General features: G+C 44.6%; 2 protein-coding genes across 15 annotated transcripts in view; one reads left to right on the top strand and one right to left on the bottom strand.

Annotated features, from left to right (window-relative positions):
- Nucleotides 1-5477, bottom strand: part of NEK1 (NIMA related kinase 1) — a 43836-nt gene extending 38359 nt beyond the window's left edge. For 8 of the 9 annotated variants that reach the window (XM_077353604.1, XM_077353610.1, XM_077353607.1 and 5 more), the window contains exons 1-5: nt 5154-5317; nt 4197-4344; nt 1709-1805; nt 1260-1357; nt 214-297 (exon numbers count right to left, since the gene is read on the bottom strand). In XM_077353604.1, coding sequence (XP_077209719.1) covers nt 214-297; nt 1260-1357; nt 1709-1805; nt 4197-4313 — 396 coding nt within the window. In that variant the 5' untranslated portion in view covers nt 4314-4344; nt 5154-5317. The other variant, XM_077353605.1, reaches the window with a different exon arrangement.
- Nucleotides 5478-6983: 1506 nt separating this feature from the next.
- The window catches only part of CLCN3 (chloride voltage-gated channel 3), a 69234-nt gene continuing 56204 nt past the window's right edge, over nt 6984-20013 (top strand). For 2 of the 6 annotated variants that reach the window (XM_077353618.1, XM_077353619.1), the window contains exons 1-2: nt 8185-8437; nt 17131-17307. In XM_077353618.1, the coding sequence (XP_077209733.1) occupies nt 17148-17307 (160 nt within the window). In that variant the 5' untranslated portion in view covers nt 8185-8437; nt 17131-17147. Of the gene's footprint in view, nt 7002-8183; nt 8438-8749; nt 8768-17130; nt 17308-20013 lie in introns of those variants that run through there. The other 4 variants (XM_077353615.1, XM_077353614.1, XM_077353621.1 and 1 more) reach the window with 4 other exon arrangements.

Genomic DNA, 20013 nt, shown 5'->3' with positions numbered 1-20013 from the left:
AAGGCACATTAAGAAACATAGAAAGAACATTTTCTTACTATATCCAAAGAAACATTTGAAAAAAATGTCAAGATAATGTTGTTCTGCTAAACTTCGACTACACTAGCTACAGCCCAGACCACAGATATATCACTGTATTGGGTGCTTATGAGAACAAAGCTCAAGACTTTCTGTTAGAATGTGGAAAGGTCACAGATAGTTTCTCCTGCTTACCTGTGACTTTATATCTCGATGCAAAATCTTTCTGTCATGGACATGTTTTAATGCTAAGCAGATCTGTACAAACCAATCCATGATCTAAAATTAACAATAAAGACATTTGTTAGAATAATATATCCTTAAATATGGAGACTAGATCCAAATGCAAAAGTCTGATGTTCAAGTACAGTGGCATACAGTTTCCTTTATTCATCCCCCCCCCAGTTTCCAATTGTACAATTTCATAACATTAAGAATGAAAGATTTTATTGATTGATTCCTTGATATATACCATAAGGACTGTAAGCACAGTTTCACTTGGAGAAGAGATCCCTCCTATCTCCCATTTCCTGCTGCAGTTTATCGCCTCAATAAAATACTGCTTCTAGTACTGGGGACTCTTATGAGCAATGTGATACAGTGGTCTGCCATTAAAAGGGGGGGGGGGAAATGGCAAAAATCATGGCCCCTACGCACATTTCCGCTAGCAGAAGATGTCTTGTGGTGCAGCAGCCTACATTACACATACTGTTCAGAAAACAATCAACATCCATTTAAAGTCTGTCTTTCATTCTCAAAACACTGTAAAAACAAAATTGCCCACAATAACCTAGGCTGACACAAGAGTTAAACCACATGAGAGAACTACTAATACAGTTGCTATAGCACTGTATTTCTACAGTCTAACATACAGCAGGCCCAGCATTATTGTGGGGGCAGAATACACACAGCTAGGAGTGTCAACAGCCTGGTGAGAAAATGCCCTGCACCTTCATTCAAGCCTAATAGGATGTTATTTATCTCCCTGCCAAGATAACTTGAACTGCCCATTTAAATACATTAAGCCTCTAATAAAGAGAATGGCTCTTCCTTCCAGGCTGTTTGCAACCCTAAATACAGGAAGCTGCTGTGAGATATTTGAAAGTTAGGCCCAGGGCAATTACTGCATGCTGCAGATACACAACAGTTATACGGCTACTACTACAGAGCAATATAGCGGACATATATATAAGAGAGAGAGAGAGAGTTTATCAAGCAATACAGACTGCAAAGCCAGTTACCTGGTCTTCTGAAAACAAGACACCTTTCTGTGCATTAATTTTCTTGAACAGATCTCCTCCTTCACAATAATCCATCACTATGTAAAGACAGCCACCTTCTACAAAATGATGGAAGATATAATGAAATAATTTTTTGTCAATAGTGAACATAGGAATCAGCTCCTTAAGTTGTGGGAGGGTCTAATTTCCTAATTGCATTTATTTTCCAACCCAGTTCAAGAGATGAGAGACTTGCAACTTAATCTTAAATATGTTCAACATTCTTATAGATTTCAGCAAAGCTTTCTTCTAAGCAAGGATGGCTGAAATTGTAGAAATGGAAGCTTATGATAGGGCAAAATAGTTGAGCAAAGTATAAATGACAGTTTTAAAAAAGAGATTGCATTTCCCCTTCAGTTAAATTTATACTTTCATATATGTAATATACATGCTGCATATTAAAACCTAACCTTCAAATGATTCTCTGTACAGGACAATATTTGGATGTTTCATGTTTGCCAATACAGCAACTTCTCGCCTTGATTCTTCTCTCTCTTTATTTGACATCTTTAAAAAACAAAACAAAAACATATTGTCTTTGAAAACAAATATGAGATCTAGTTTGCCAGCCAAGAGCCCAAAAGTGACATATTTGTATCAAGTAAGGTGGCAAAACTTTTTTAGGTTTTTCTGAAAGGTGTATGTCTATTTGATTTGATTTCTACAACCACCCTTCTTAATAAATGGTTCAGGACAGTTTACAACATCTTAACACCGCCCGTGGTGCCGCGGGCGCCACGGACTAAATAAAAGGGTAAGGGGTTCTGGGGTGGGATGTGTCCGTGATGAGGAAGGGTCCGGATTGGACCCATCCTCCGGACAGACAATCGGAGGGACCAATGGGCAGGCGCACAGCGCCTGCCCATTGGTGCCTCCGATTCCCAGCCCCAGCAACTGTGAGCCGCGCACAGCGCGGCTCGCAGTTGCTCCCTTTGCCGCCGGAGGGAAGCCGCACCGGAGGGAAGCAGGGAAGGAGGCATGGCGAGTCTCACCCGAAGGCTGGAGGCAGCCCCTTAGAGCAGTGGTCCCCAACCTGCAGCCCGCGGCCCGGTGCCAGGCCGCGAAGGCCATGGCGCCGGGCCGCAGCTCCCTCTCCCCACCCCACCCCCCGCAGTAAAAAACTTCCCAGGCCGCAAGCTTGCGGCCCGGGAAGCTACTTAATGCGGGAGGGCGGGGAGAAGGAATCGGGGCCGGGCTGCGCCCGTGCAGGCCGCGCCCCACGGGTGCGGCCCGATCCGTGGGCGTGGTTCGCGGGCGCGGCCCGATCCGTGGGCGTGGCTTCCGGGCGCGGCCCGATCCGCAGGCGCGGCCGGGCGCGGCTCGATGCGCGGGCGCGGCCCGCGGGCGCGGCTCGATGCCCTGCCGGTCCCCAGCCTAATAAAGGTTGGGGGCCACTGCCTTAGAGCATCCTGGCCGTCTCTTCTTCCCACTGGCCCACAGCCAGTTCGGGCGTCGCCAATGGAAAGGTAGGCCACGCCGCCAGACTCGCGGGCCCAGCCCGAGCCGGCCCTGCCTGGCCGCGCCCTGCCAGACTCCCCAGCCTCGCTAGCGCCCGCTGCATTGAGCCTGCAGCGGGCTTATTTACTAGTTTAAATATAAAACCACGTAAAGTGGTTTATAATTTATAATATACATAGTAGTAATGGTAAAACCAATAAATCAGTATAAAATCATAAATATTTTAATGCAATAGCCCACTGTGATTGGTAGTTTAAGTTTTTCATGGTATCATCAAGATAGCTCAAATTGGAAAAGCAGGGAAATAACTTTGACTACATGAACAAAGCAACCAATTTAAATTTTATTGCACTGTGGGAAAGCTCATAAATTAACTAACATCTAATAATAATCCATTACGATCATTGTGATATAAAACATAAATCAAAGAAAAAGTCAATTTCCCCCACATTTTTATAATGGAGCTTTACCTAAAATAATAGAGTTGGAAGGGACCTCATGGGTCATCTAGTCCAACCCCTTGTACTATGCAGGACACTCACAATCCTATTACTCATCCACTGTAACCTGCCACCCCCTTGAACCTTCACAGAATCAGCCTCTCCATCAGATTGCTATCCAGCCTCTGTTCAAAAATTTCCAAAGATGGAGACCACCTCCTGAGGAAGCCTGTTCCGTTGAGAAAGTGCTCTGTCAGGAACTTTCTTCCACATGTTTAGATGGAATTTCTTTAGAATTATTTCATCCCATTGGTTCTGGTCTATCTCTCCGGGGCAAGAGAGAACAACTCAGCTCCATCCTCTATATGGTACCCTTTTAAATACTTGAAGATGGTTATCAGATCCCCTCTCGGTCATCTCCTCTCCAGGCTAAACAGACCAAACTCCCCCAACCTTTCCTCATATATCTTGGTCTCCAAACCCCTCAACATCTTTGTTGCCCTCCTCTGGACACACTCCAGTTTGTCTACATCCCTCTTCAACTGTGGTGCCCAAAACTGAACACAGTACTCCAAGTGAGGCTGAACCAGAGCAGAATAAAGCGGTACCATCACTTCCCATGATCTGGACACGATACTCCGTTTGATACAGCCCAAAATTCCATTTGCCTTTTTAGCCAACAAGTCACACTGTTGACCCATGTTCAATGTATGGCCTACTGAGACTCCTAGATCCTTTCCGCATATGCTACTGCCAAGAAAAGTCTCCCCCATCCCAATCCAGAACGTCACTTCAAGTATTGTGAGTGATTTTGAGCATCTTGATGACATTATAAAAGCTTACGCTACTAATCAGAATGAGTTATTGTATCAAAATATAATACACCAGCATACAAGCTTATTAAGAAAAACGTAAGTCTGTCTTGTCACCTTACTTGATACTGATATTTGGTCTGACTAATCATCATATTTCAGAAATTAAAAATCTCAGAGAAACTCACCTTAGATATATTGATCTCCTTAATAACATATTGTTTTCCATTTTCCTTTGCTTTCACCAGAATTGCTTTACCAAATGATCCTTCACCAATCTTTTGCACTCTAATATATTTGTCCATGGTATTATCCTAAGGCATCCTTATTAGTAGGCTAAAGAAGAAAAAGAGTGCTGTTTAACTGAATACCTGATTTACCAATTAGTTTCTACCACATCAAGACAAGCAATACTACTTTCTTGCATAAGGTATCCTACAGAATCCATTTCTCCAACCTTTAAAAGAACCGCACTGGTCATATATTAATTTACAGGCACAATTAAGCATCCTGTTTCGACTTTTATTATTCTATATATATATATATATACAGTCTGGGTTCCTCCTTCTGTAAGAAGCACTTAAACCCAAAGGAAGAAGAAAGACAGTGAAAACATTTTATTCCTAAATAGTTTCCAGTCTTTTTTACTTTATTAAAAACAAAGCCACCTAGTAAAGATGGATTTATCCAACTGTTTTGCAAGGCACTTGAACTGCCTCGAATGAAACACAGGTAGCTAATAAACAGAAAATCGTCATAGGACAAAAAGAGGAGCAAATAAGAAAAACTTCTCAGCACTTTGAAGAAGAGCAATGAAGCGCCGCAAGCGAAACTGGGTATTTACGAGGTACCAATACTCTTTACACTTTTGCATCTGTTTATCCCCTTTCAGAGCTCACGGGAAAGTGGGATCTAGCTGCCGGGTCTCTTTGCAAAGCTGAAACCCGTCAGCGTCACCAGGACCTCCAAGCCGCGGCGGCAATTCGCGTCTCAAAGAGCAGCTAGGGGACCCCTGATCGGGAGAGGGGCCCTGCGGCACCCGCACCCTCCGGGAAGAAGCCTCCCCCACGACATCGCCGCCGCCTCGACACGCCCCTCCCCGCAACACCGGCAAAGGCAACAAGGCGTCAGGCGAGGTAACTTACGCGGGGACAGCCGCGAAAGTAGCAGCCTCGAGCCCGGGAACGGCCAAGTGAGGGCGGCCTCCCGATAAGACGGCCAAGTCAGGAAGCGCCAGGCCCTTGAGGCGCCCCCTCCCCCCCTATCTAGGCAGCCGCTGACGAATTCCTTCCACCCATCCCTGCTCTCCCCTCACCCTTTTCCTGCAGCTTCAACCTAGCCCAACCTGCAGCCCCGCCCCTCCCGCGTCGCTAGAGGCTGGCGAGCAAAACGTCGGGCTGCTATTGGGCAAAAGGCGGACCGCATGTTCGGATGCACCTCGCGGGCCGTGTTGTGCCGATGGCTTACAGGTTCACCCTGGCAACGGGCGGGGAGACCGCGTGACCGACGTGCCCGGCATTACGAGAGGCAGGGCCGGAGGGCGGGGCGCCGAGTCGGACTCGTGTGGTTGGCGGCTAGGAGGCCTGCGTGGCGACGTTACGCTCGTTCGTCTTGGTGTCTCTCTCTCTAGCAGGGCTGGCAGCACTGGTTCGCCAGATGTACGTGGACTACAGTTACCATGAACCCCTGCCAACGTGTCGTTAGCGCTCTCTCCGCCCTATCGCGTGGTCGCCACGTGCAGCGGAAGGAGGGGCCAGGACGGACTGCGCCACTTCGTGCTGCACAGAGAGGGGCTGCGCCCCCCACCATAAGTAGCATCTTCGCTATACACTGCGAGCCTGGGGCTTCTCAACCTGGTGTCCTTATGATGTATTGAGGTTTTGTTGTTAGGTGCGAAGTCGTGTCCGACCCATCGCGACCCCATGTACAATGATCCTCCTGGGTAGTCAAATTGCGACCCTCCAGATGTACATGGACTACAATTCCCATCAGTCCCTGCCAGAGAACACTGGCAGGGGCTCATGGGAATTGTAGTCCATGGACATCTGGAGGGCCGCAGTTTGACTACCCCTGCTCCAGGCCTTCCTGTCCTCTACCGTTCCCCAGCTTACAGAGAGTTTTATAGGGGGAAGTGTAATAAATATATATATATTAAAAATAGGAGTGATACGGCCCATTGTCCCTTTTTTTTGGGTGTGCCTAAAAAGACCACATATAACGATCTAACACCAATGTGTGGCTTCCACGATGCCATATCATTAGCCTGATGGCCAACCTGATTCATCACCACCACCGCCACCGGTTTTTTTTATTTATTTTTTTTGCGGTGTTCATAGTTGTCTGCTGATGAGAAGTCCACATACCAGGTCAATAGTGCTGCCTGGTTATGCATATTTGGAAGTCCCATATAGTCTTTTTCTTACCCATTAGCCTCTCTGTAGTCAGAGGTGTGTTTAGACTTGATACATATTTTTCATGAATCTGTTTCCTTTTTGGATAGAATCTAACTCAGGATTTCAATATCTGTTGTACTGCATCATGATTTTTTACACTGAATCCTCAAACTGCACTATCATGGGCCGAGTCATCAAAACACACATCCAGTGTAGTGGGATTTTTGCCTTAGTTCAAAAATATGGATTTGAGGTATAGATCCTCCTGATTTCTACGCGCAATCCCACAATTTATAACAACCCCCCCAGCAGAAACTATAATTTTGATTTATAATTTAAACATGACTGCTGCGTTTTCTACTCTTCTTGTTCTAAACAGGCCTACTCAGAAGTAAGACTCTTTATTCAATTGGGCTTAAACCAGGAAAGTTTTTAGGATTGCAGTCTTTGTGTTCTATTTTGTGCTACTGATAACTTGATCAGCTACAGAGTTTTGTATTTTTTTAACCGGATCTTCCCAGAAGGCCAAGGATTCAACCTGAATTCTGCGTGGTTTTATATCTGTGTATCTGTCAGATGTCCACTCAGGATGCTTTCAAGGTGAGACGTTAAGATTATGGACTAAAAGAATCCCTCCCCCCCTCCATTTGATTTTATAAAGTCACGTGGACTCCTAAATACTGTTTAAGGCCAGTGAGTTCAGTGGATAGAGAAGGATTACACTGTAAGGGAACAATTCTGAGCAGGTCTTCTCAGATATAAACCACATTTGATTCAGTTGGGTTTACTCTTGGGATTTTTATTTCTAGACTTTATGATCTCTTCCTGAAATCAAGGATTTTGCACTACATTTGATATGTGAGTGCATCTGTGAATATTGGAATAAGATCTGTGCTCAAGTGTATGTGGCTGAAATTAGATAATTCCATTTCGGAGTGTCTTTAAAAATTATTTGGCCCTGGCCCTGAGAACTCCATTTTGTTTTAACAGCATTCTGAAATACCAGATTTCTAAAGTGTCATGTAAACATGAGCCATGATCAGACAACATTTTTGGAGTGATTGCATATAAATATCAGGATTTGAACTAAGCATCAGAAGACAGTGTGTCACAGAAATTCCAGTGCTGGAGTTGTACTCTGCAGATAGATGTATGCTTTGGTTGTGGATATTTGTGTCTTCCTTATAGGAATCCTGGGAACATATGTTTTGCACTATGAACTACTTGATCCGTATTTGTGTGGTGCTGTCTGAAAAAATAGGTATGATGTGAGTCAATAGTGAGTTCTAAAAGGATTCATTTAAAAACTGCAAAAATCCCTGAGAATCTCTGTGGTGTTCCAAAGTTCATGTATTAGGAGTGACAAAAAGCACAGGACCTGCATAATTCTTGGATGTGAACTGTGATTTCAGTGGTTTTGTGTGGTCTTATCTAGTGTGTGTGTGTGGTTTGGAAGGACATGCCTTGTACTCCCCCTCCTCCATTAAGATGTAGAAAGTTTGGGTGCTGTATTCTCTATTTTACAGCTTGCATTTATATTTTACACACAATATTTGTATATAAGTATGTGTAAAAATATTTCAGCCCCATCCTATGCACACCTGCTGTCTGTACTGTGGGCGAATCGCAGCCTGTGGCGCTCATCACTTGGCCGCGGGCAGCAGCCAAAACCTCAAACACTGCCCCCCCCCCCCCCCGAATAGGCTTTCCGTGGTTCGCTGGGAATGTGGGATGCAAAACATCCTTGGGCCCTTTCAGTGCGGCTGCGTGGTGTGGTGGAGCGTTTACGCCACTCGCACCTCGCCGAGGCGGGCGGGGCGGCGCACCTTGGGGCTGCTGGGTGCCGGCCGCACCTTGAGGGTGGATGGGTGGAGGGACCGCGCGGCTGTTTATCCCGCGTCTCCCCTCGTCCCTCCCTCCCTCTCTCTCTCTCGACGCCTCCCCTCCCGCAGGGACCAGGCCTCTCCGCCCGGCTCGGCGGCAGGAGGATGTGCGAGCTCCTCTCCGGGGATCACCAGGCGGCGCCACACGGCCAGGTAGGGCGGGTTTCGCCCGGGGCGCTCGACACCCTGGGCGGCGATGCCTCGGGAGGGAAGAGGGGGCTGGCTTCGGCCTCGCCCCGGTGGCCTGATGGCAGGGCGGCGTGGGGGTGAAGCGGCTCTGCGGGGATGGCGAGGGGAAGGGAAGGGAAGGGCAGAGGCTGGGTGAGACCGCCCTCATGGAGGAGTTGCCTGTCGGGATGCTCACCGCCTCCGCCGGACTTCGGTCAGGCGGAGTGTTCTCCTGCGCCCAGCGCCCCTCTCCTTGGATGCTCCCGGGTGCCCCTTGCTTGGTGCCTCCCCGGCCCCCGCCCGCCCGCAGGAAAGGTTTGGAGGCACCTGGGCGTCGGGGGTCCATGTTGAATGAGTCCGCCCAAGCAGCCGTCTTACAGAGGCGGGAGGCAGTTTCTAAATGCAAGATCGCCATCATCTCGAGCCTGTTTGGGGAGAGAAATATTTCTTAAAGGGTAGAGGGTGTGCGGCCTGGGTTTTTTGCAGGGCTCTATAACTGGGCTCCCCTCATCGGAAGGCAACATGAAGAAGGCACTTTTCTTTAAGTCTTGACATAGGACAGGGCAAGAAACCCTGTTGATAGTAATAGCGCTGTGGTACCTTTAAAACATCTAGCAAGATGTCAGTGCTGGGTTTTTTTGTTTGTTTGTTTTGTACTATAGATCTAGTAGAAAAGGTGCATGGCCCTTTCGGTGTTGAATTATTCAGTAGCAGTGACTGACACATGGTTACTTTAGTACTCAGGGATGCCTGTTAATCTTGAAGTTCTGCCACTACAGTGAGAGTGGCAGAACTTCAGTGAGAGATAGACATTAAGTAAATGTATATTTTGGGCAAATTAGGAGAGGGGGACCTATTTCACACTCTGCTTTGTAGTAGGGAGTAGCTTCTCAATGTGATTGGAGATATCAAAGTCTTGCTGCCCCCCCCCCCCCATACACACATCACCCCTGTTCTTTTCTAAGGACTTTTCCCTCCCGGTTTTTCCATAGAAATATTTTCTCTTTTGGAGTAAGTGAAATGCTTTGAGACAGGGTTTTTTACTTATTCTAGTAACTATGATTATCCTTGTGTAAGGTACAATATTAGCTAATGATAAACAGGGGAACTCTCTCCCTCAATTTTGTCTACTAAACATCCTTTCTTCCTACTAATGTTATAATCCTTTTTATTGTGTATTCTGCCCTTAGGCATTTCTAAGATTCTTCCATAATGATACAACTGTAGTTTTTAAGAATCATATGACTAGAGAGCATGAGTTGAGTTTATGTAGAAATAGAATAGCTGATTTTCACTTAAGGACTTAAGAGCTGGGGAATTGAATTCAATGTATTTCCAGTGATACAGACATAATTTAAGGTAAAACAACTCTTTTTACTTTGATATAAAACACAGAGATAATGAAGATGAGCCGTATTTGAATTAATATGCAGTTTTCTTGATTATATAAAGTACTTTGTAACCTAAATCTACTCCAACTTTTTATGGATGGAGAAAAGAGAAATAAAACTTGAACACCACCATACATATGTCACACATATAATTATGTGACTTAATATTTAGATTGTTGTTTTCTTCACTAAATGTAAAGGTACTATGCTGCTGTAAATTATGTTCTTATACAAGAAGGGCTTCAATCATATGTTGTTGTTGTCAGCCATTCAGTTGAGTCTGACTCTTGGCGATCCCATGGCACAGCTGCTGCTATGATCCCAGATCCCGCACCTCCCCCTTTAGCCATACAGTGTTCTGGCCAGTGTCTATCCCAATTGCATCCAACCACCGTGTCCTCTGTCAGTCTGGTTTCCTTTTTCCACTGACTAATCCTAGCATAATTGCTTTCTCCATTGAGTTGGATCGCATGATATAGCCAAAGTAAGTGAGCTGGAGTTTTGTAATTTTGCATACCAATGATATATCAGATTTTATGCGCTGTAGTATTTCCTTGGTTGTTAGTTTGCTGCCCATGGAACCCGTAGAAGCCTTGTCCAACATCAGGGTTCAAATCAATCGATTTTTCTCTTGTCTGATATTTTTCATTATCCAACTTTCACAGCCATAAGTGGCTATTGGAAATATGATAAACTACAATGATCTACATTTGGTAGCCCTATGTCCTTGTTTTTTTCATGTTTGGTTATAGCTCATCATTGCTGATCAAGCCAGAGCAATTCAGGTGTTATTGTGACATGGTTATTTTTTTTGCAGTGGTCCTTATTTTTGTATTTTTTTAGTGTTTAAGAAACGGCCAGATTTCTTACTTACTTCACTGACCTTTGTAATCAGCACTTCTAGGCCTTCCCTAGTTTCTGACAGTAGTGTCATCAGCATACCAAATGTTATTTATATTCCTTCTTCCAATCTTGATTACTTACATTCAATCTCATAATGATCTCAGCATACAAATTAATCAGGAAGGGGGAAATAATACAACTCTGGCTCACTCCTTTCTCTATTGTGAACCAGTTTGTGTCACCAAGTGGTGAGCCCGCCGCAAAGGAGTGGCGGGCTATAAATCTAATAATAATAATAATAATAATAATAATAATAATAATAATATATGTACAATGACTTCTTGGTTTGCATAGAGCGACTGCATCAGTTTGATCAAAAGCACTGCCACCCCCAAATTTTGCAGGGCTTCTTACAATTAGTTGTGATCAACACAATCAAAAGCTTTCTTGTAGTCAATAGAGCATCCTCCTAATATTCCTGTGACTTTTCCAAAATCCAGCGCGGTTTTGCTATGTGATCGCGAGTGCCATGCCCCCTTTGAAAGTCAGCTTGAACATTTGGTAATTCTCAATGGTTGTTGCTATGTGTTGTTGTATGATTTTGAGCAGGATCTTACCAGCATGAGAAATGAGGGCTATTGTACAGTAACTGGAGCAGTTTTTTTAGTCCCCCATTTTTGGTAGTGGGATGAACACTGATAGTTCCCATTCCTTTGGCCAGTTATTAGTTTTCCAGATTTTCTGGCACAAGGCTGTAATGATTTTAATTAGTACACATCTCAGCAGTTCCACGAATATGATGTCAATGCATGGAAGACTCAACGGCTTGCTTGACTTCCTCCTTAAGAATGGGCAGTTCAAGTTCTATTTCTATTTCTTTTTCATTTTGAAGAGAGAAAACTTCCATTCTGCGTGTGTATGGTGCTTCTGTGTATTCCCGCCACCTGTTCTTGATGCTCTCTTGATCAATCAGTTCCTTCCATTGCTATCTTTGATAGTACTTTTGCAAGCAGAAAATGGCATTTGGAACCTCTTTACTTGTGCAAAAGCATTTCTCATGTGTCCCTTTTTCTAAACTTCTAACTGCTTGCATTTCTGATTCCATTAAGTTTCACTGTCTATTCTTGCTGCCCTATGAAAATACAAATTTAATTTTCATGCTTCCTCCCTTTTGCCTGCAGCTTTTGCTGCTTTTCTACATTCAGCTATTCTTATACTTTTGCATCTGAGAAGTATTTTGATTTTTTTTCTGGCTTCTTGTACATTATGTGTTTAACTGCTGTTTCAACAACAGTTGATTGAATTTCCTACCATAGTTCATCAGGCATCTTCTCTGTTGTGTCCTATAGTTGAAATTGATTTTTCACCTCTGCTGCATATGTGAATGGAATTTTATTTACATCAAACTTCCTTAACCTTGATGTTCTCTTACTGTCGTGGAGTTTTGTTTTTATATTAGTCACTAACAGTTAATGATCTGAACCGCAATCAGCACCTGGATATGTTTTTACAGCAAATATTGAATTAGACCACTGTCATCTACAGATATGGTCCATTTGATTCCTGTGTAGTCCATTAGGTGATGTCCAAGTGTGTAGGCAATGTCTATGCTGTTTGAACCAAGTGTCCATGATGGAAAACTGATTTTCATGAGAGAATTGTGGCAGACGATCATCTGCATCATTCCTTTCTCCAAGTCCCAAGTGGCCAGCAATGTCTCTCTCTGCTTGTGTGTCAACTTTTGCATTAAAGTCATCCATTATATGAATCACAATGATATATGTAATTCTAATCCTTGAACCAGTGTGTGGATTAAAAAATATGCACAATAGACTCATGCGCTTATGAAAGAATGGTGACACTGGCAAATCCGCATTAGAGTCAGTGAGGTGTAGTGGTTAAGAACAGCACACTCGAATCTGGAGATCCAGGATTGATTTGCCACTCCTCCACATGGTCTGCTAGGTGACCTTGGACTAGTCACAGTTCTCAGAATTCTCTCAGCCCAATCTACCTCACAAGGTGACTGTTGTGGAGACAGGAAGGGAAAGATGATTGTAAGTCACTTTGAGAATCCATAGGGCAGAGAAAAGTGGAGTAGAAAAACTCGTCTTCTACTTGACAGTAGGGCAGTGGTCCCCAACCTCCGGTCTGGAGACCGGTATCAGTCCGCCGAATAGTTGGTACCGGGCTGTGGCTCCTCCTTGTCTTCCTCCTCGGCTGGTGCCTCGGGGGCTGCTCTGCCACTCTGCCCCAGCTCACCTTTAGTGCTCTCCAGTGGCCGCCTTGGCTGGGGCTCCCCCTTGGCATAGCACTGCGCATCTGCTGCTGGCAGCGCCCCCCAGCGAGTGGTAGGAAGTCAGGGGCACCGGCGGGAAAGCAAGTGGAGCAGGGGCTCCGGCTGTGGCGGCGACATCCCTCGGCAAAAGACTACCCCCCCTGGGCTTCAGTAAAATTGTCAATCGTTGACCGGTCCCCAGTGGTAAAAAGGTTGGGGACCACTGATGTAAGGAGTTCATAGTCTGACGAAGAGTGCTTGCACTCGAAAGCTCACTCCCTGAATAAATCTTTGTTGGTCTTAAAAGTGTTACTGGACTCTGATTTTATTGTGCTACTTCAGACTAACACAGCTACCCATTTGAATCTCTTCTATTACTCTGCTACCATAGTCCCAGTTAATGCACAACCATCTCAATTGTTAGTAGTAGCCAGCAGCTGCTACCACCAAAATCTGAGCCTTTATTGCCTCGGTGATACATTTACTGTTTTGATGATAAAGTATTGAGAAAACACCCTTTGAGTTGTGACATTGGTGCACCAGAAGGCAGGACTAACACGTCACCTGCTCTATTCATGGATCATGTTGTCCCAGTATCCATGATGGATGTTAAGATTTGTGAAAGCCATGTACTCTAAATTCTTGACCATCTTGGTTACTAAAAGTATATAAGCACTACATCAACAAACTTTAAGTACCTATAAAAAAACCAGTCACTCTCAGGGCACCTTTCCTTTACTACTCAAAGTGGTGTTTATCCATCGACTACTTAAAAATCATCCCTACAGAAAAACAAATCAGGGCAGATCTGATATTCACACATCAGAGCAGTGAGTGCCTACCAGCAAATGAGCAAAATCAACAAGTATCCATACATATGCCTTGTCAGTTGTGGCCCCCAGTGTAGAGAATGCCCTGCCTGAGGACGTCAGGAAGGCTCCTACTCTCCTGGCTTTTCTCAAACTACACAAAACTGAATTATTCAAGAGGGCTTTTCTGTGCAGTAAATAGAATCGCAAGGTGATAATGTTCCATAAAGTTATATGGATAAATTATTACGGACTGTGGTCTATGCCAGTGGTCCCCAACCACCGGGCTGCGGCCCGGTGCCGGGGTCGCAAAGGCCCCAGCACCGGGCCGCGGCTCCCTCTCCCCGTCCCCCTTGCAGTAAGAAACTTCCCAGGCCGCAAGCAAATCGGCAGCAAAAGCGGCCGATTAGCTTGCAGCCCAGCAAGCTTCGTTTTGTGGGGTGGGGAGAGGGAAGCAGGTCCGCGCATGCGCGTTTGCACCATGCGTGGCCGCAAATTAATGTGTGCATGTGCGGCAGGTCCGTGCATGCGTGTTTGCGGCCATGCATGGCGCAAACGCACATGTACAGACCTGCCGTGCGATCGCCCTCCCCACCACTGCCGGTCCACAGCCTTAGAAAGGTTGCGGACCACTGGTCTTTGCTACAGAATATTGCTTACTGGGACTACTATGTAACTTTTGAATCATTTAATGAGTCATGCTAATACTTTAGTTTGCTTCAGTTTAGTTTTTAGGCTTATGGTTAGTTCAACAACCCTAATTTCTGTTGCATTGTTCACTGAAGGTCCCATCCTGCTGACTGTATTAATTCAACATGTTATAACCTGGTGGTCCCCAACCACCGGGCCGTGGCCCGGTGCTGGGCTGGAAGGCCCTGGCATCGGGCCGCGGCTCCCTCTTCCCCCCCCCCCCAGTAAGAAACTTCTCAGGCCGCAAGCAAATCAGCCCCAAAAGCAGCCAATTAGCTTGCGGCCCGTCAAGCTTCTTTTTGTGGGGGGGAGGGGAGAGGGAAGCAGGGCCGCGCATGCATGGCTGAAAATGTGTATGCACGGCACTTTCGCGCATGTGCGGCACTTTCATACATATTCGGCCACGCATGGCGCAGGCGCGCATACCCAGCCATGCAGCCGGGCGATCGTCCTCCCCGCCGCCGCCGGTCCGCAGCCTGTAAAAGGTTGCAGACCACTGTTATAACCCACCTTGAATCCAAGAGAGAAAGGCAGTGGACAAAACCCAGGATATGATTATTTAGCTTATTACACGCACCTGCTGTATTATCTATATTGCTTTTCAACTTGGAATACAATGTAAATAATACAGAAGTATGTGAAATGAAAAAGCTAAAAAATCATACACAGTGTGATGGAGAAATATGTCTACAAATCTGGGGAAACCTCCATTTTCCAGGAATATATATATAAACTGTGAAAAGGAGGAACCCAAGGACTGGCTTTAAGGAACCCAAAGACTGGCTCTGACCCATTACACTCAGGAAGGGTGCTTCCACTATCCAATGAGCAGCAGCAAGTGTTTCTCTCTTGTCTTGTGCTGTTCTTGATCGCTTGGTGGGAGTGACTACCAGGCAACATTTTTCTAAGAGTTCCTTAGTGCTAGGAAGAAGGCCTGGACAGTCTCTTCTCCACTTTTAACTCTGCAGTGGTACCTCATAAACTAGGAGCTCATGGGAATTGTCGTCCATAGTCCTCTGGAGAGCCACAGGGTGGCCACTCTTGCCATAAACAGTAAGGGGAGGATGACATCTTCCCCAGGCACTTGCATGTGGAAGTATTTTCCCTTTGCATGTATGTTTGTAGTGGATTCAACCTCAAAGTTTGTGTGGTGTGTTTTTGTGGAATAAGAACAATGCTGTATACTGGTAGGAATAAACACCTTGTCATATTTTTCTCCATTTGGAGTGCTAGGAAATAGCAAATCAGATTTAAATTGGCCAGGGTACAGAAGAAATATTGGAGCAAGAAGGTTTATGGATGTGAATAAATTACTTACTCACCCCTTTAATTATTTTTATTTGTTTATTTAATTATTTATTTATATTTATATACCGCCCTCCCCGGAGGTTCAGGGCGGTTTACATGGAACATATGAACAATACATGAAACATATGAATAACCATACAATAATATTAATAACTGATAGTTGTAACAATATAAACAGTTTAAACCAGGGGTAGTCAAACTGCGGCCCTCCAGATGTCCATGGACTACAATTCCCCTGAGCCCCTGCTAGCAAATGCTCTCTAGGGCATAGTGTTTGCTGGCAGGGGCTCAGGGGAATTGTAGTCCATGGACATCTGGAGGGCCGCAGTTTGACTACCCCTGGTGTAAACAATGCAACAGTGCAAACTGGTCCAGAGCACTCTGGTGGAGTTCTGGGAGGGAGGGGAGCAGGGGCCCTTCAGTCGCTGTTGGTTGTGCCTGGTTCCAACCAAATGCCTGGCGGAAGAGCTCCTTTTTGCAGGCCCTGCGGAACTGTTTAAGCTCCATCAGGGCCCTGATCTCCTCCAGGAGCTCATTCCACCAGGTGGGGGCCAGAACAGAGAATGCTCTGGCCCTGGTCGAGGCCAGGCAGACTTCTTTAAGGCCAGGAACCATTAGCCAGTTGGTGGTGGATGAGCGTAGAGCTCTTTTGGAGGCATAGGCATAATGTGTTTCATATATCCTTCCTATTCTACCAAGAGAGCTCCTTTCATGGAAAACTTTCTGTTAAGTCTGCTTTGGCAGCCTCACTTATGAATGGGAACGCTTTGAACTTGGAGCACTTCTTTAAACTGAGTAAACTGATACATTCTTCATCCTATCTAAATGTATTTCCCTTAAATGCATTTAATAAAGAGAGAGTGGTACTATAATTTCCAGTGTCTTTTAGTGGAGAAACAGTTTTGTAGTTCTCTTACTACTGGTGCTAAAGATTGGACTAAACCCTCAGATGGAATTGAATTTTCAGAAGTCAGTCTGAATATAAAGATCTGGAGTAGCTGTTGTTGAAGAATTTAGTGGACGATACTTACTGTATTTGCCGGCGTATAAAACGACTGGGCATATAAGACGACCCCCCAACATTTCCACTCAAAATATAGAGTTTGTTACATTACATTACAGTACTATGGGCCACTATGGGCAGCTATGTCTATCCCAACTGAAGTGTACCCGGCGTATAGGACAACCCCCCCACTTGGAGGCATGTTTTTCAGGGGGGGGGAAGTAGTTTTATACGCCAGCAAATACTGGACATATCTGTGAACTCTTCTTCCTAATGAAGGCAACTTTCTTATCCTTTCAGTAAATTTCACCTTTTTTTATGTATTTGGAAGGCACTAACATGGAATATCCTCTTAGGTTATAAAAGCAGCTAAATGGAGTCCGAGCAGCTGTTCCATAGAGGATACTACCGAAATAGCTACAATAGCATAACAAGTGCAAGCAGTGATGAGGAACTTCTAGATGGAGCCGGGGTTATCATGGACTTTCAGACCTCTGAAGATGACAATTTGTTAGATGGTGATGCATCTGTCGGTAAGTCAGTAAATTCCTGCTTTTGTGATATTTCATGATGTATGTGCATCCTGAAAGATTGGGCTTTGAGAAAGTATGGATGATGTATATTGTTAGTGGTATATTGGGGACAAACAGAACTGCAATATAGATAATGCAGCAGGCACAGGAAATAAGCTAAAGAAACATACCCGATATTGAAGAGGTTCATTTAATACTGTGTATGATTCTTTAGCTTATTAAGAAGAGATTCTTAATCTAAAAGCTTTCAATGCCATGTTTTGTTTTATTGTAGTATTCAAGTAGTCTTTGTGCATTTATTCCCTGTGTTGGGTGGATGGGGAGAAGCTTTCCCCCTCTTTCATCATACTTCAGCCCTCTGAAGCTGAAAGGTGGTAGATTCAAGACAGACAAAAGGAAGTACTTCACTCAGCATATAGATAAATTGTGGAACTCGTTGCCACAGTATGTGTTAATGGTTGCCAACCTGGAAAACTTTAAAAGGGGAGTGGACAAATACATGGAGAACTGGGCTATCAGTAATGATTCAGCATGATGGATAACTCCTCCTTCCAGTACCAGAGGCACTTTGCCCCTTTATATCAATTACTGGGGATTATGGATGGGAGAATGCTGTTGCAGTCATCCTGCTTCTGGGCTTCCTAGAGATGGCTGGTTGGCGACTGTGTGACCAAAATATGGAATGGTCTTCTCCAGCAGGAATCGTCTTACGAATATTTCCACATTTCCCCATGTTGGAGTTGAATGCTGTGTGTAGTTGAACCTCAGACTTCTCCCCACAGATTGTTCTGAGGCTATATCAGAGGGTTGAGCATCTAGCCACCTGCTTTGTCTTCTAATTTTGGTGCAATACATAAATGTAGGAACTATATTTGAGTTCCTCAGTCTTTTCCATTTCAGGTAATTTGAGGTTTTTCTGAAGTTCCTTGGTTTTTCTCAGGATTTTCTGAACTACCTTTTAGGGGGGGAAATTTCTCCATTTTCTATTGGTCAGCATTTCTTAGGTTTTCCCATGAAGGACAAGAACATAGAACCATAGAATAATAGTTGGAAGGTACCTCATGGGTCATCTAGTCCAACCCCCTTCACTCACTATGCAGGACACTCACATCCCTATCACTCATCTAATGTAACCTGCCACCCCCTTGAGCCTTCACAGAATCAGTCTCTCCATCAGATGGCTATCTAGCCTCTGTTTAAAAATTTCCAAAGATGGAGAACCACCACCTCCCGAGGAAGCTTGTTCTGCTGAGAAACCTCTCTGTCAGGAACTTCTTCCTGATGTTTAGACAGAATTTCTTTTGAAATAATTTCATCCCATTGGTTCTGGACTGTCCCTCTGGGGCAAGAGAGAATAACTCTGCTCCATCCTCTATAAGGCACCCTTTTAAATACTTGAAGATGGTTATCAAATCCCCTCTCAGTTGTCTCCTCTCTAGGTTAAACAGACCAAGCTCTCCTAACCTTTCTTCATACGTCTCGGTCTCCAAACCCCTCACCATCTTTGTTGCCCTCCTGTGGACACGATCCAGTTTGTCTACGTCCCTCTTCAACTGGGGTGCCCAAAACTGAACACAGTACTCCAAGTGAGGCCGAACCAGAGCAGAGTACAGCGGTACCATCACCTCCCGTGATCTGGACGCTATACTCCGTTTGATACAGCCCCAAATCCCATTTGCCTTCTTAGCCACCAAGTCACACTGCTGACTCATGTTCAATGTATGGTCTACTAAGACTCCTAGATCCTTTCTGCACATGCTACTGCCAAGACAAGTCTCCCCCATCTTATATTGATGTATTTGGCTTTTCCTACCTAAATGCAGAACTTTAGTTTAGCCCGTTTCTCGAGCCTATCAAGATCATTTGTATTCTGATTTTGTCATCTGTTGTGTTTGCTACCCCTTCCCGTTTAGTATTGTCTGCAAATTTAATAAATATCCCCTCTAATCCCTCATACAAATCATTTATAAATATGTTGAACAATACAGGCCCCAGGACAGATCCTTGTCCACTTGTCACTCTTTTCCAAGAAGATGCTGAACCATTAACAAGTACCCTCTGGATATGATCTCTCAACCAGTTATTGATCCACCTGACAGAATTAGGATCCATTTGAGAATATTTCTGTTGCCACTGCAAGGCAGAGTTCCATCCTTCTAAAAGGATTAATTTTGATAGAAGGAAGTTACTCTGCTTAGGGAAGTACTGTCAGGGAAAATGAGAAAGAGAAGAATTGCTTTTATATTTGAAACCTCCCCAGAAAGAAAATACATGGTTGGGGTACTTCAAAGAACACAATATTAAGATGAAATCAAGTAAATAAGGTACATACCTGAGCTATTAAATCAATCTTGTGAAGAAAAATGATGTCTCAGAAGATTAGGGAGGCACCATATTTGTCTAACTGTAATGTTAGAACTGTGTGGATCTGTCAGATAAAATCACAATGATTTTACATTGAAACTTAAATCTCAATCAACTTCGTGCTAACAGGTCACTCAAACAATTTTTGTTGAAGTTAAGTAATAGGACTTACCGAAATATGCAAACAGAGGTAAGCTGTTCTATAGGAGAGAAACACTATCGTTGTGCTAGATTCAAGTGGGTAGCTGTGTTGGTCTGAAGCAGCACAGCAAAAAATCAGAGTCCATTGGCACCTTTAAGACCAACAAAGATATATTCAAGGCGTGAGCTTTCAAGTGCAAG

The sequence above is a fragment of the Paroedura picta genome, chromosome 10, assembly GCF_049243985.1.
Source record: "Paroedura picta isolate Pp20150507F chromosome 10, Ppicta_v3.0, whole genome shotgun sequence".
Taxonomy (NCBI): Eukaryota; Metazoa; Chordata; class Lepidosauria; order Squamata; family Gekkonidae; genus Paroedura; species Paroedura picta.
The sequence above is the reverse complement of the archived record's forward strand: the minus strand, read 5'-3'. Positions and strand labels throughout refer to the sequence as shown.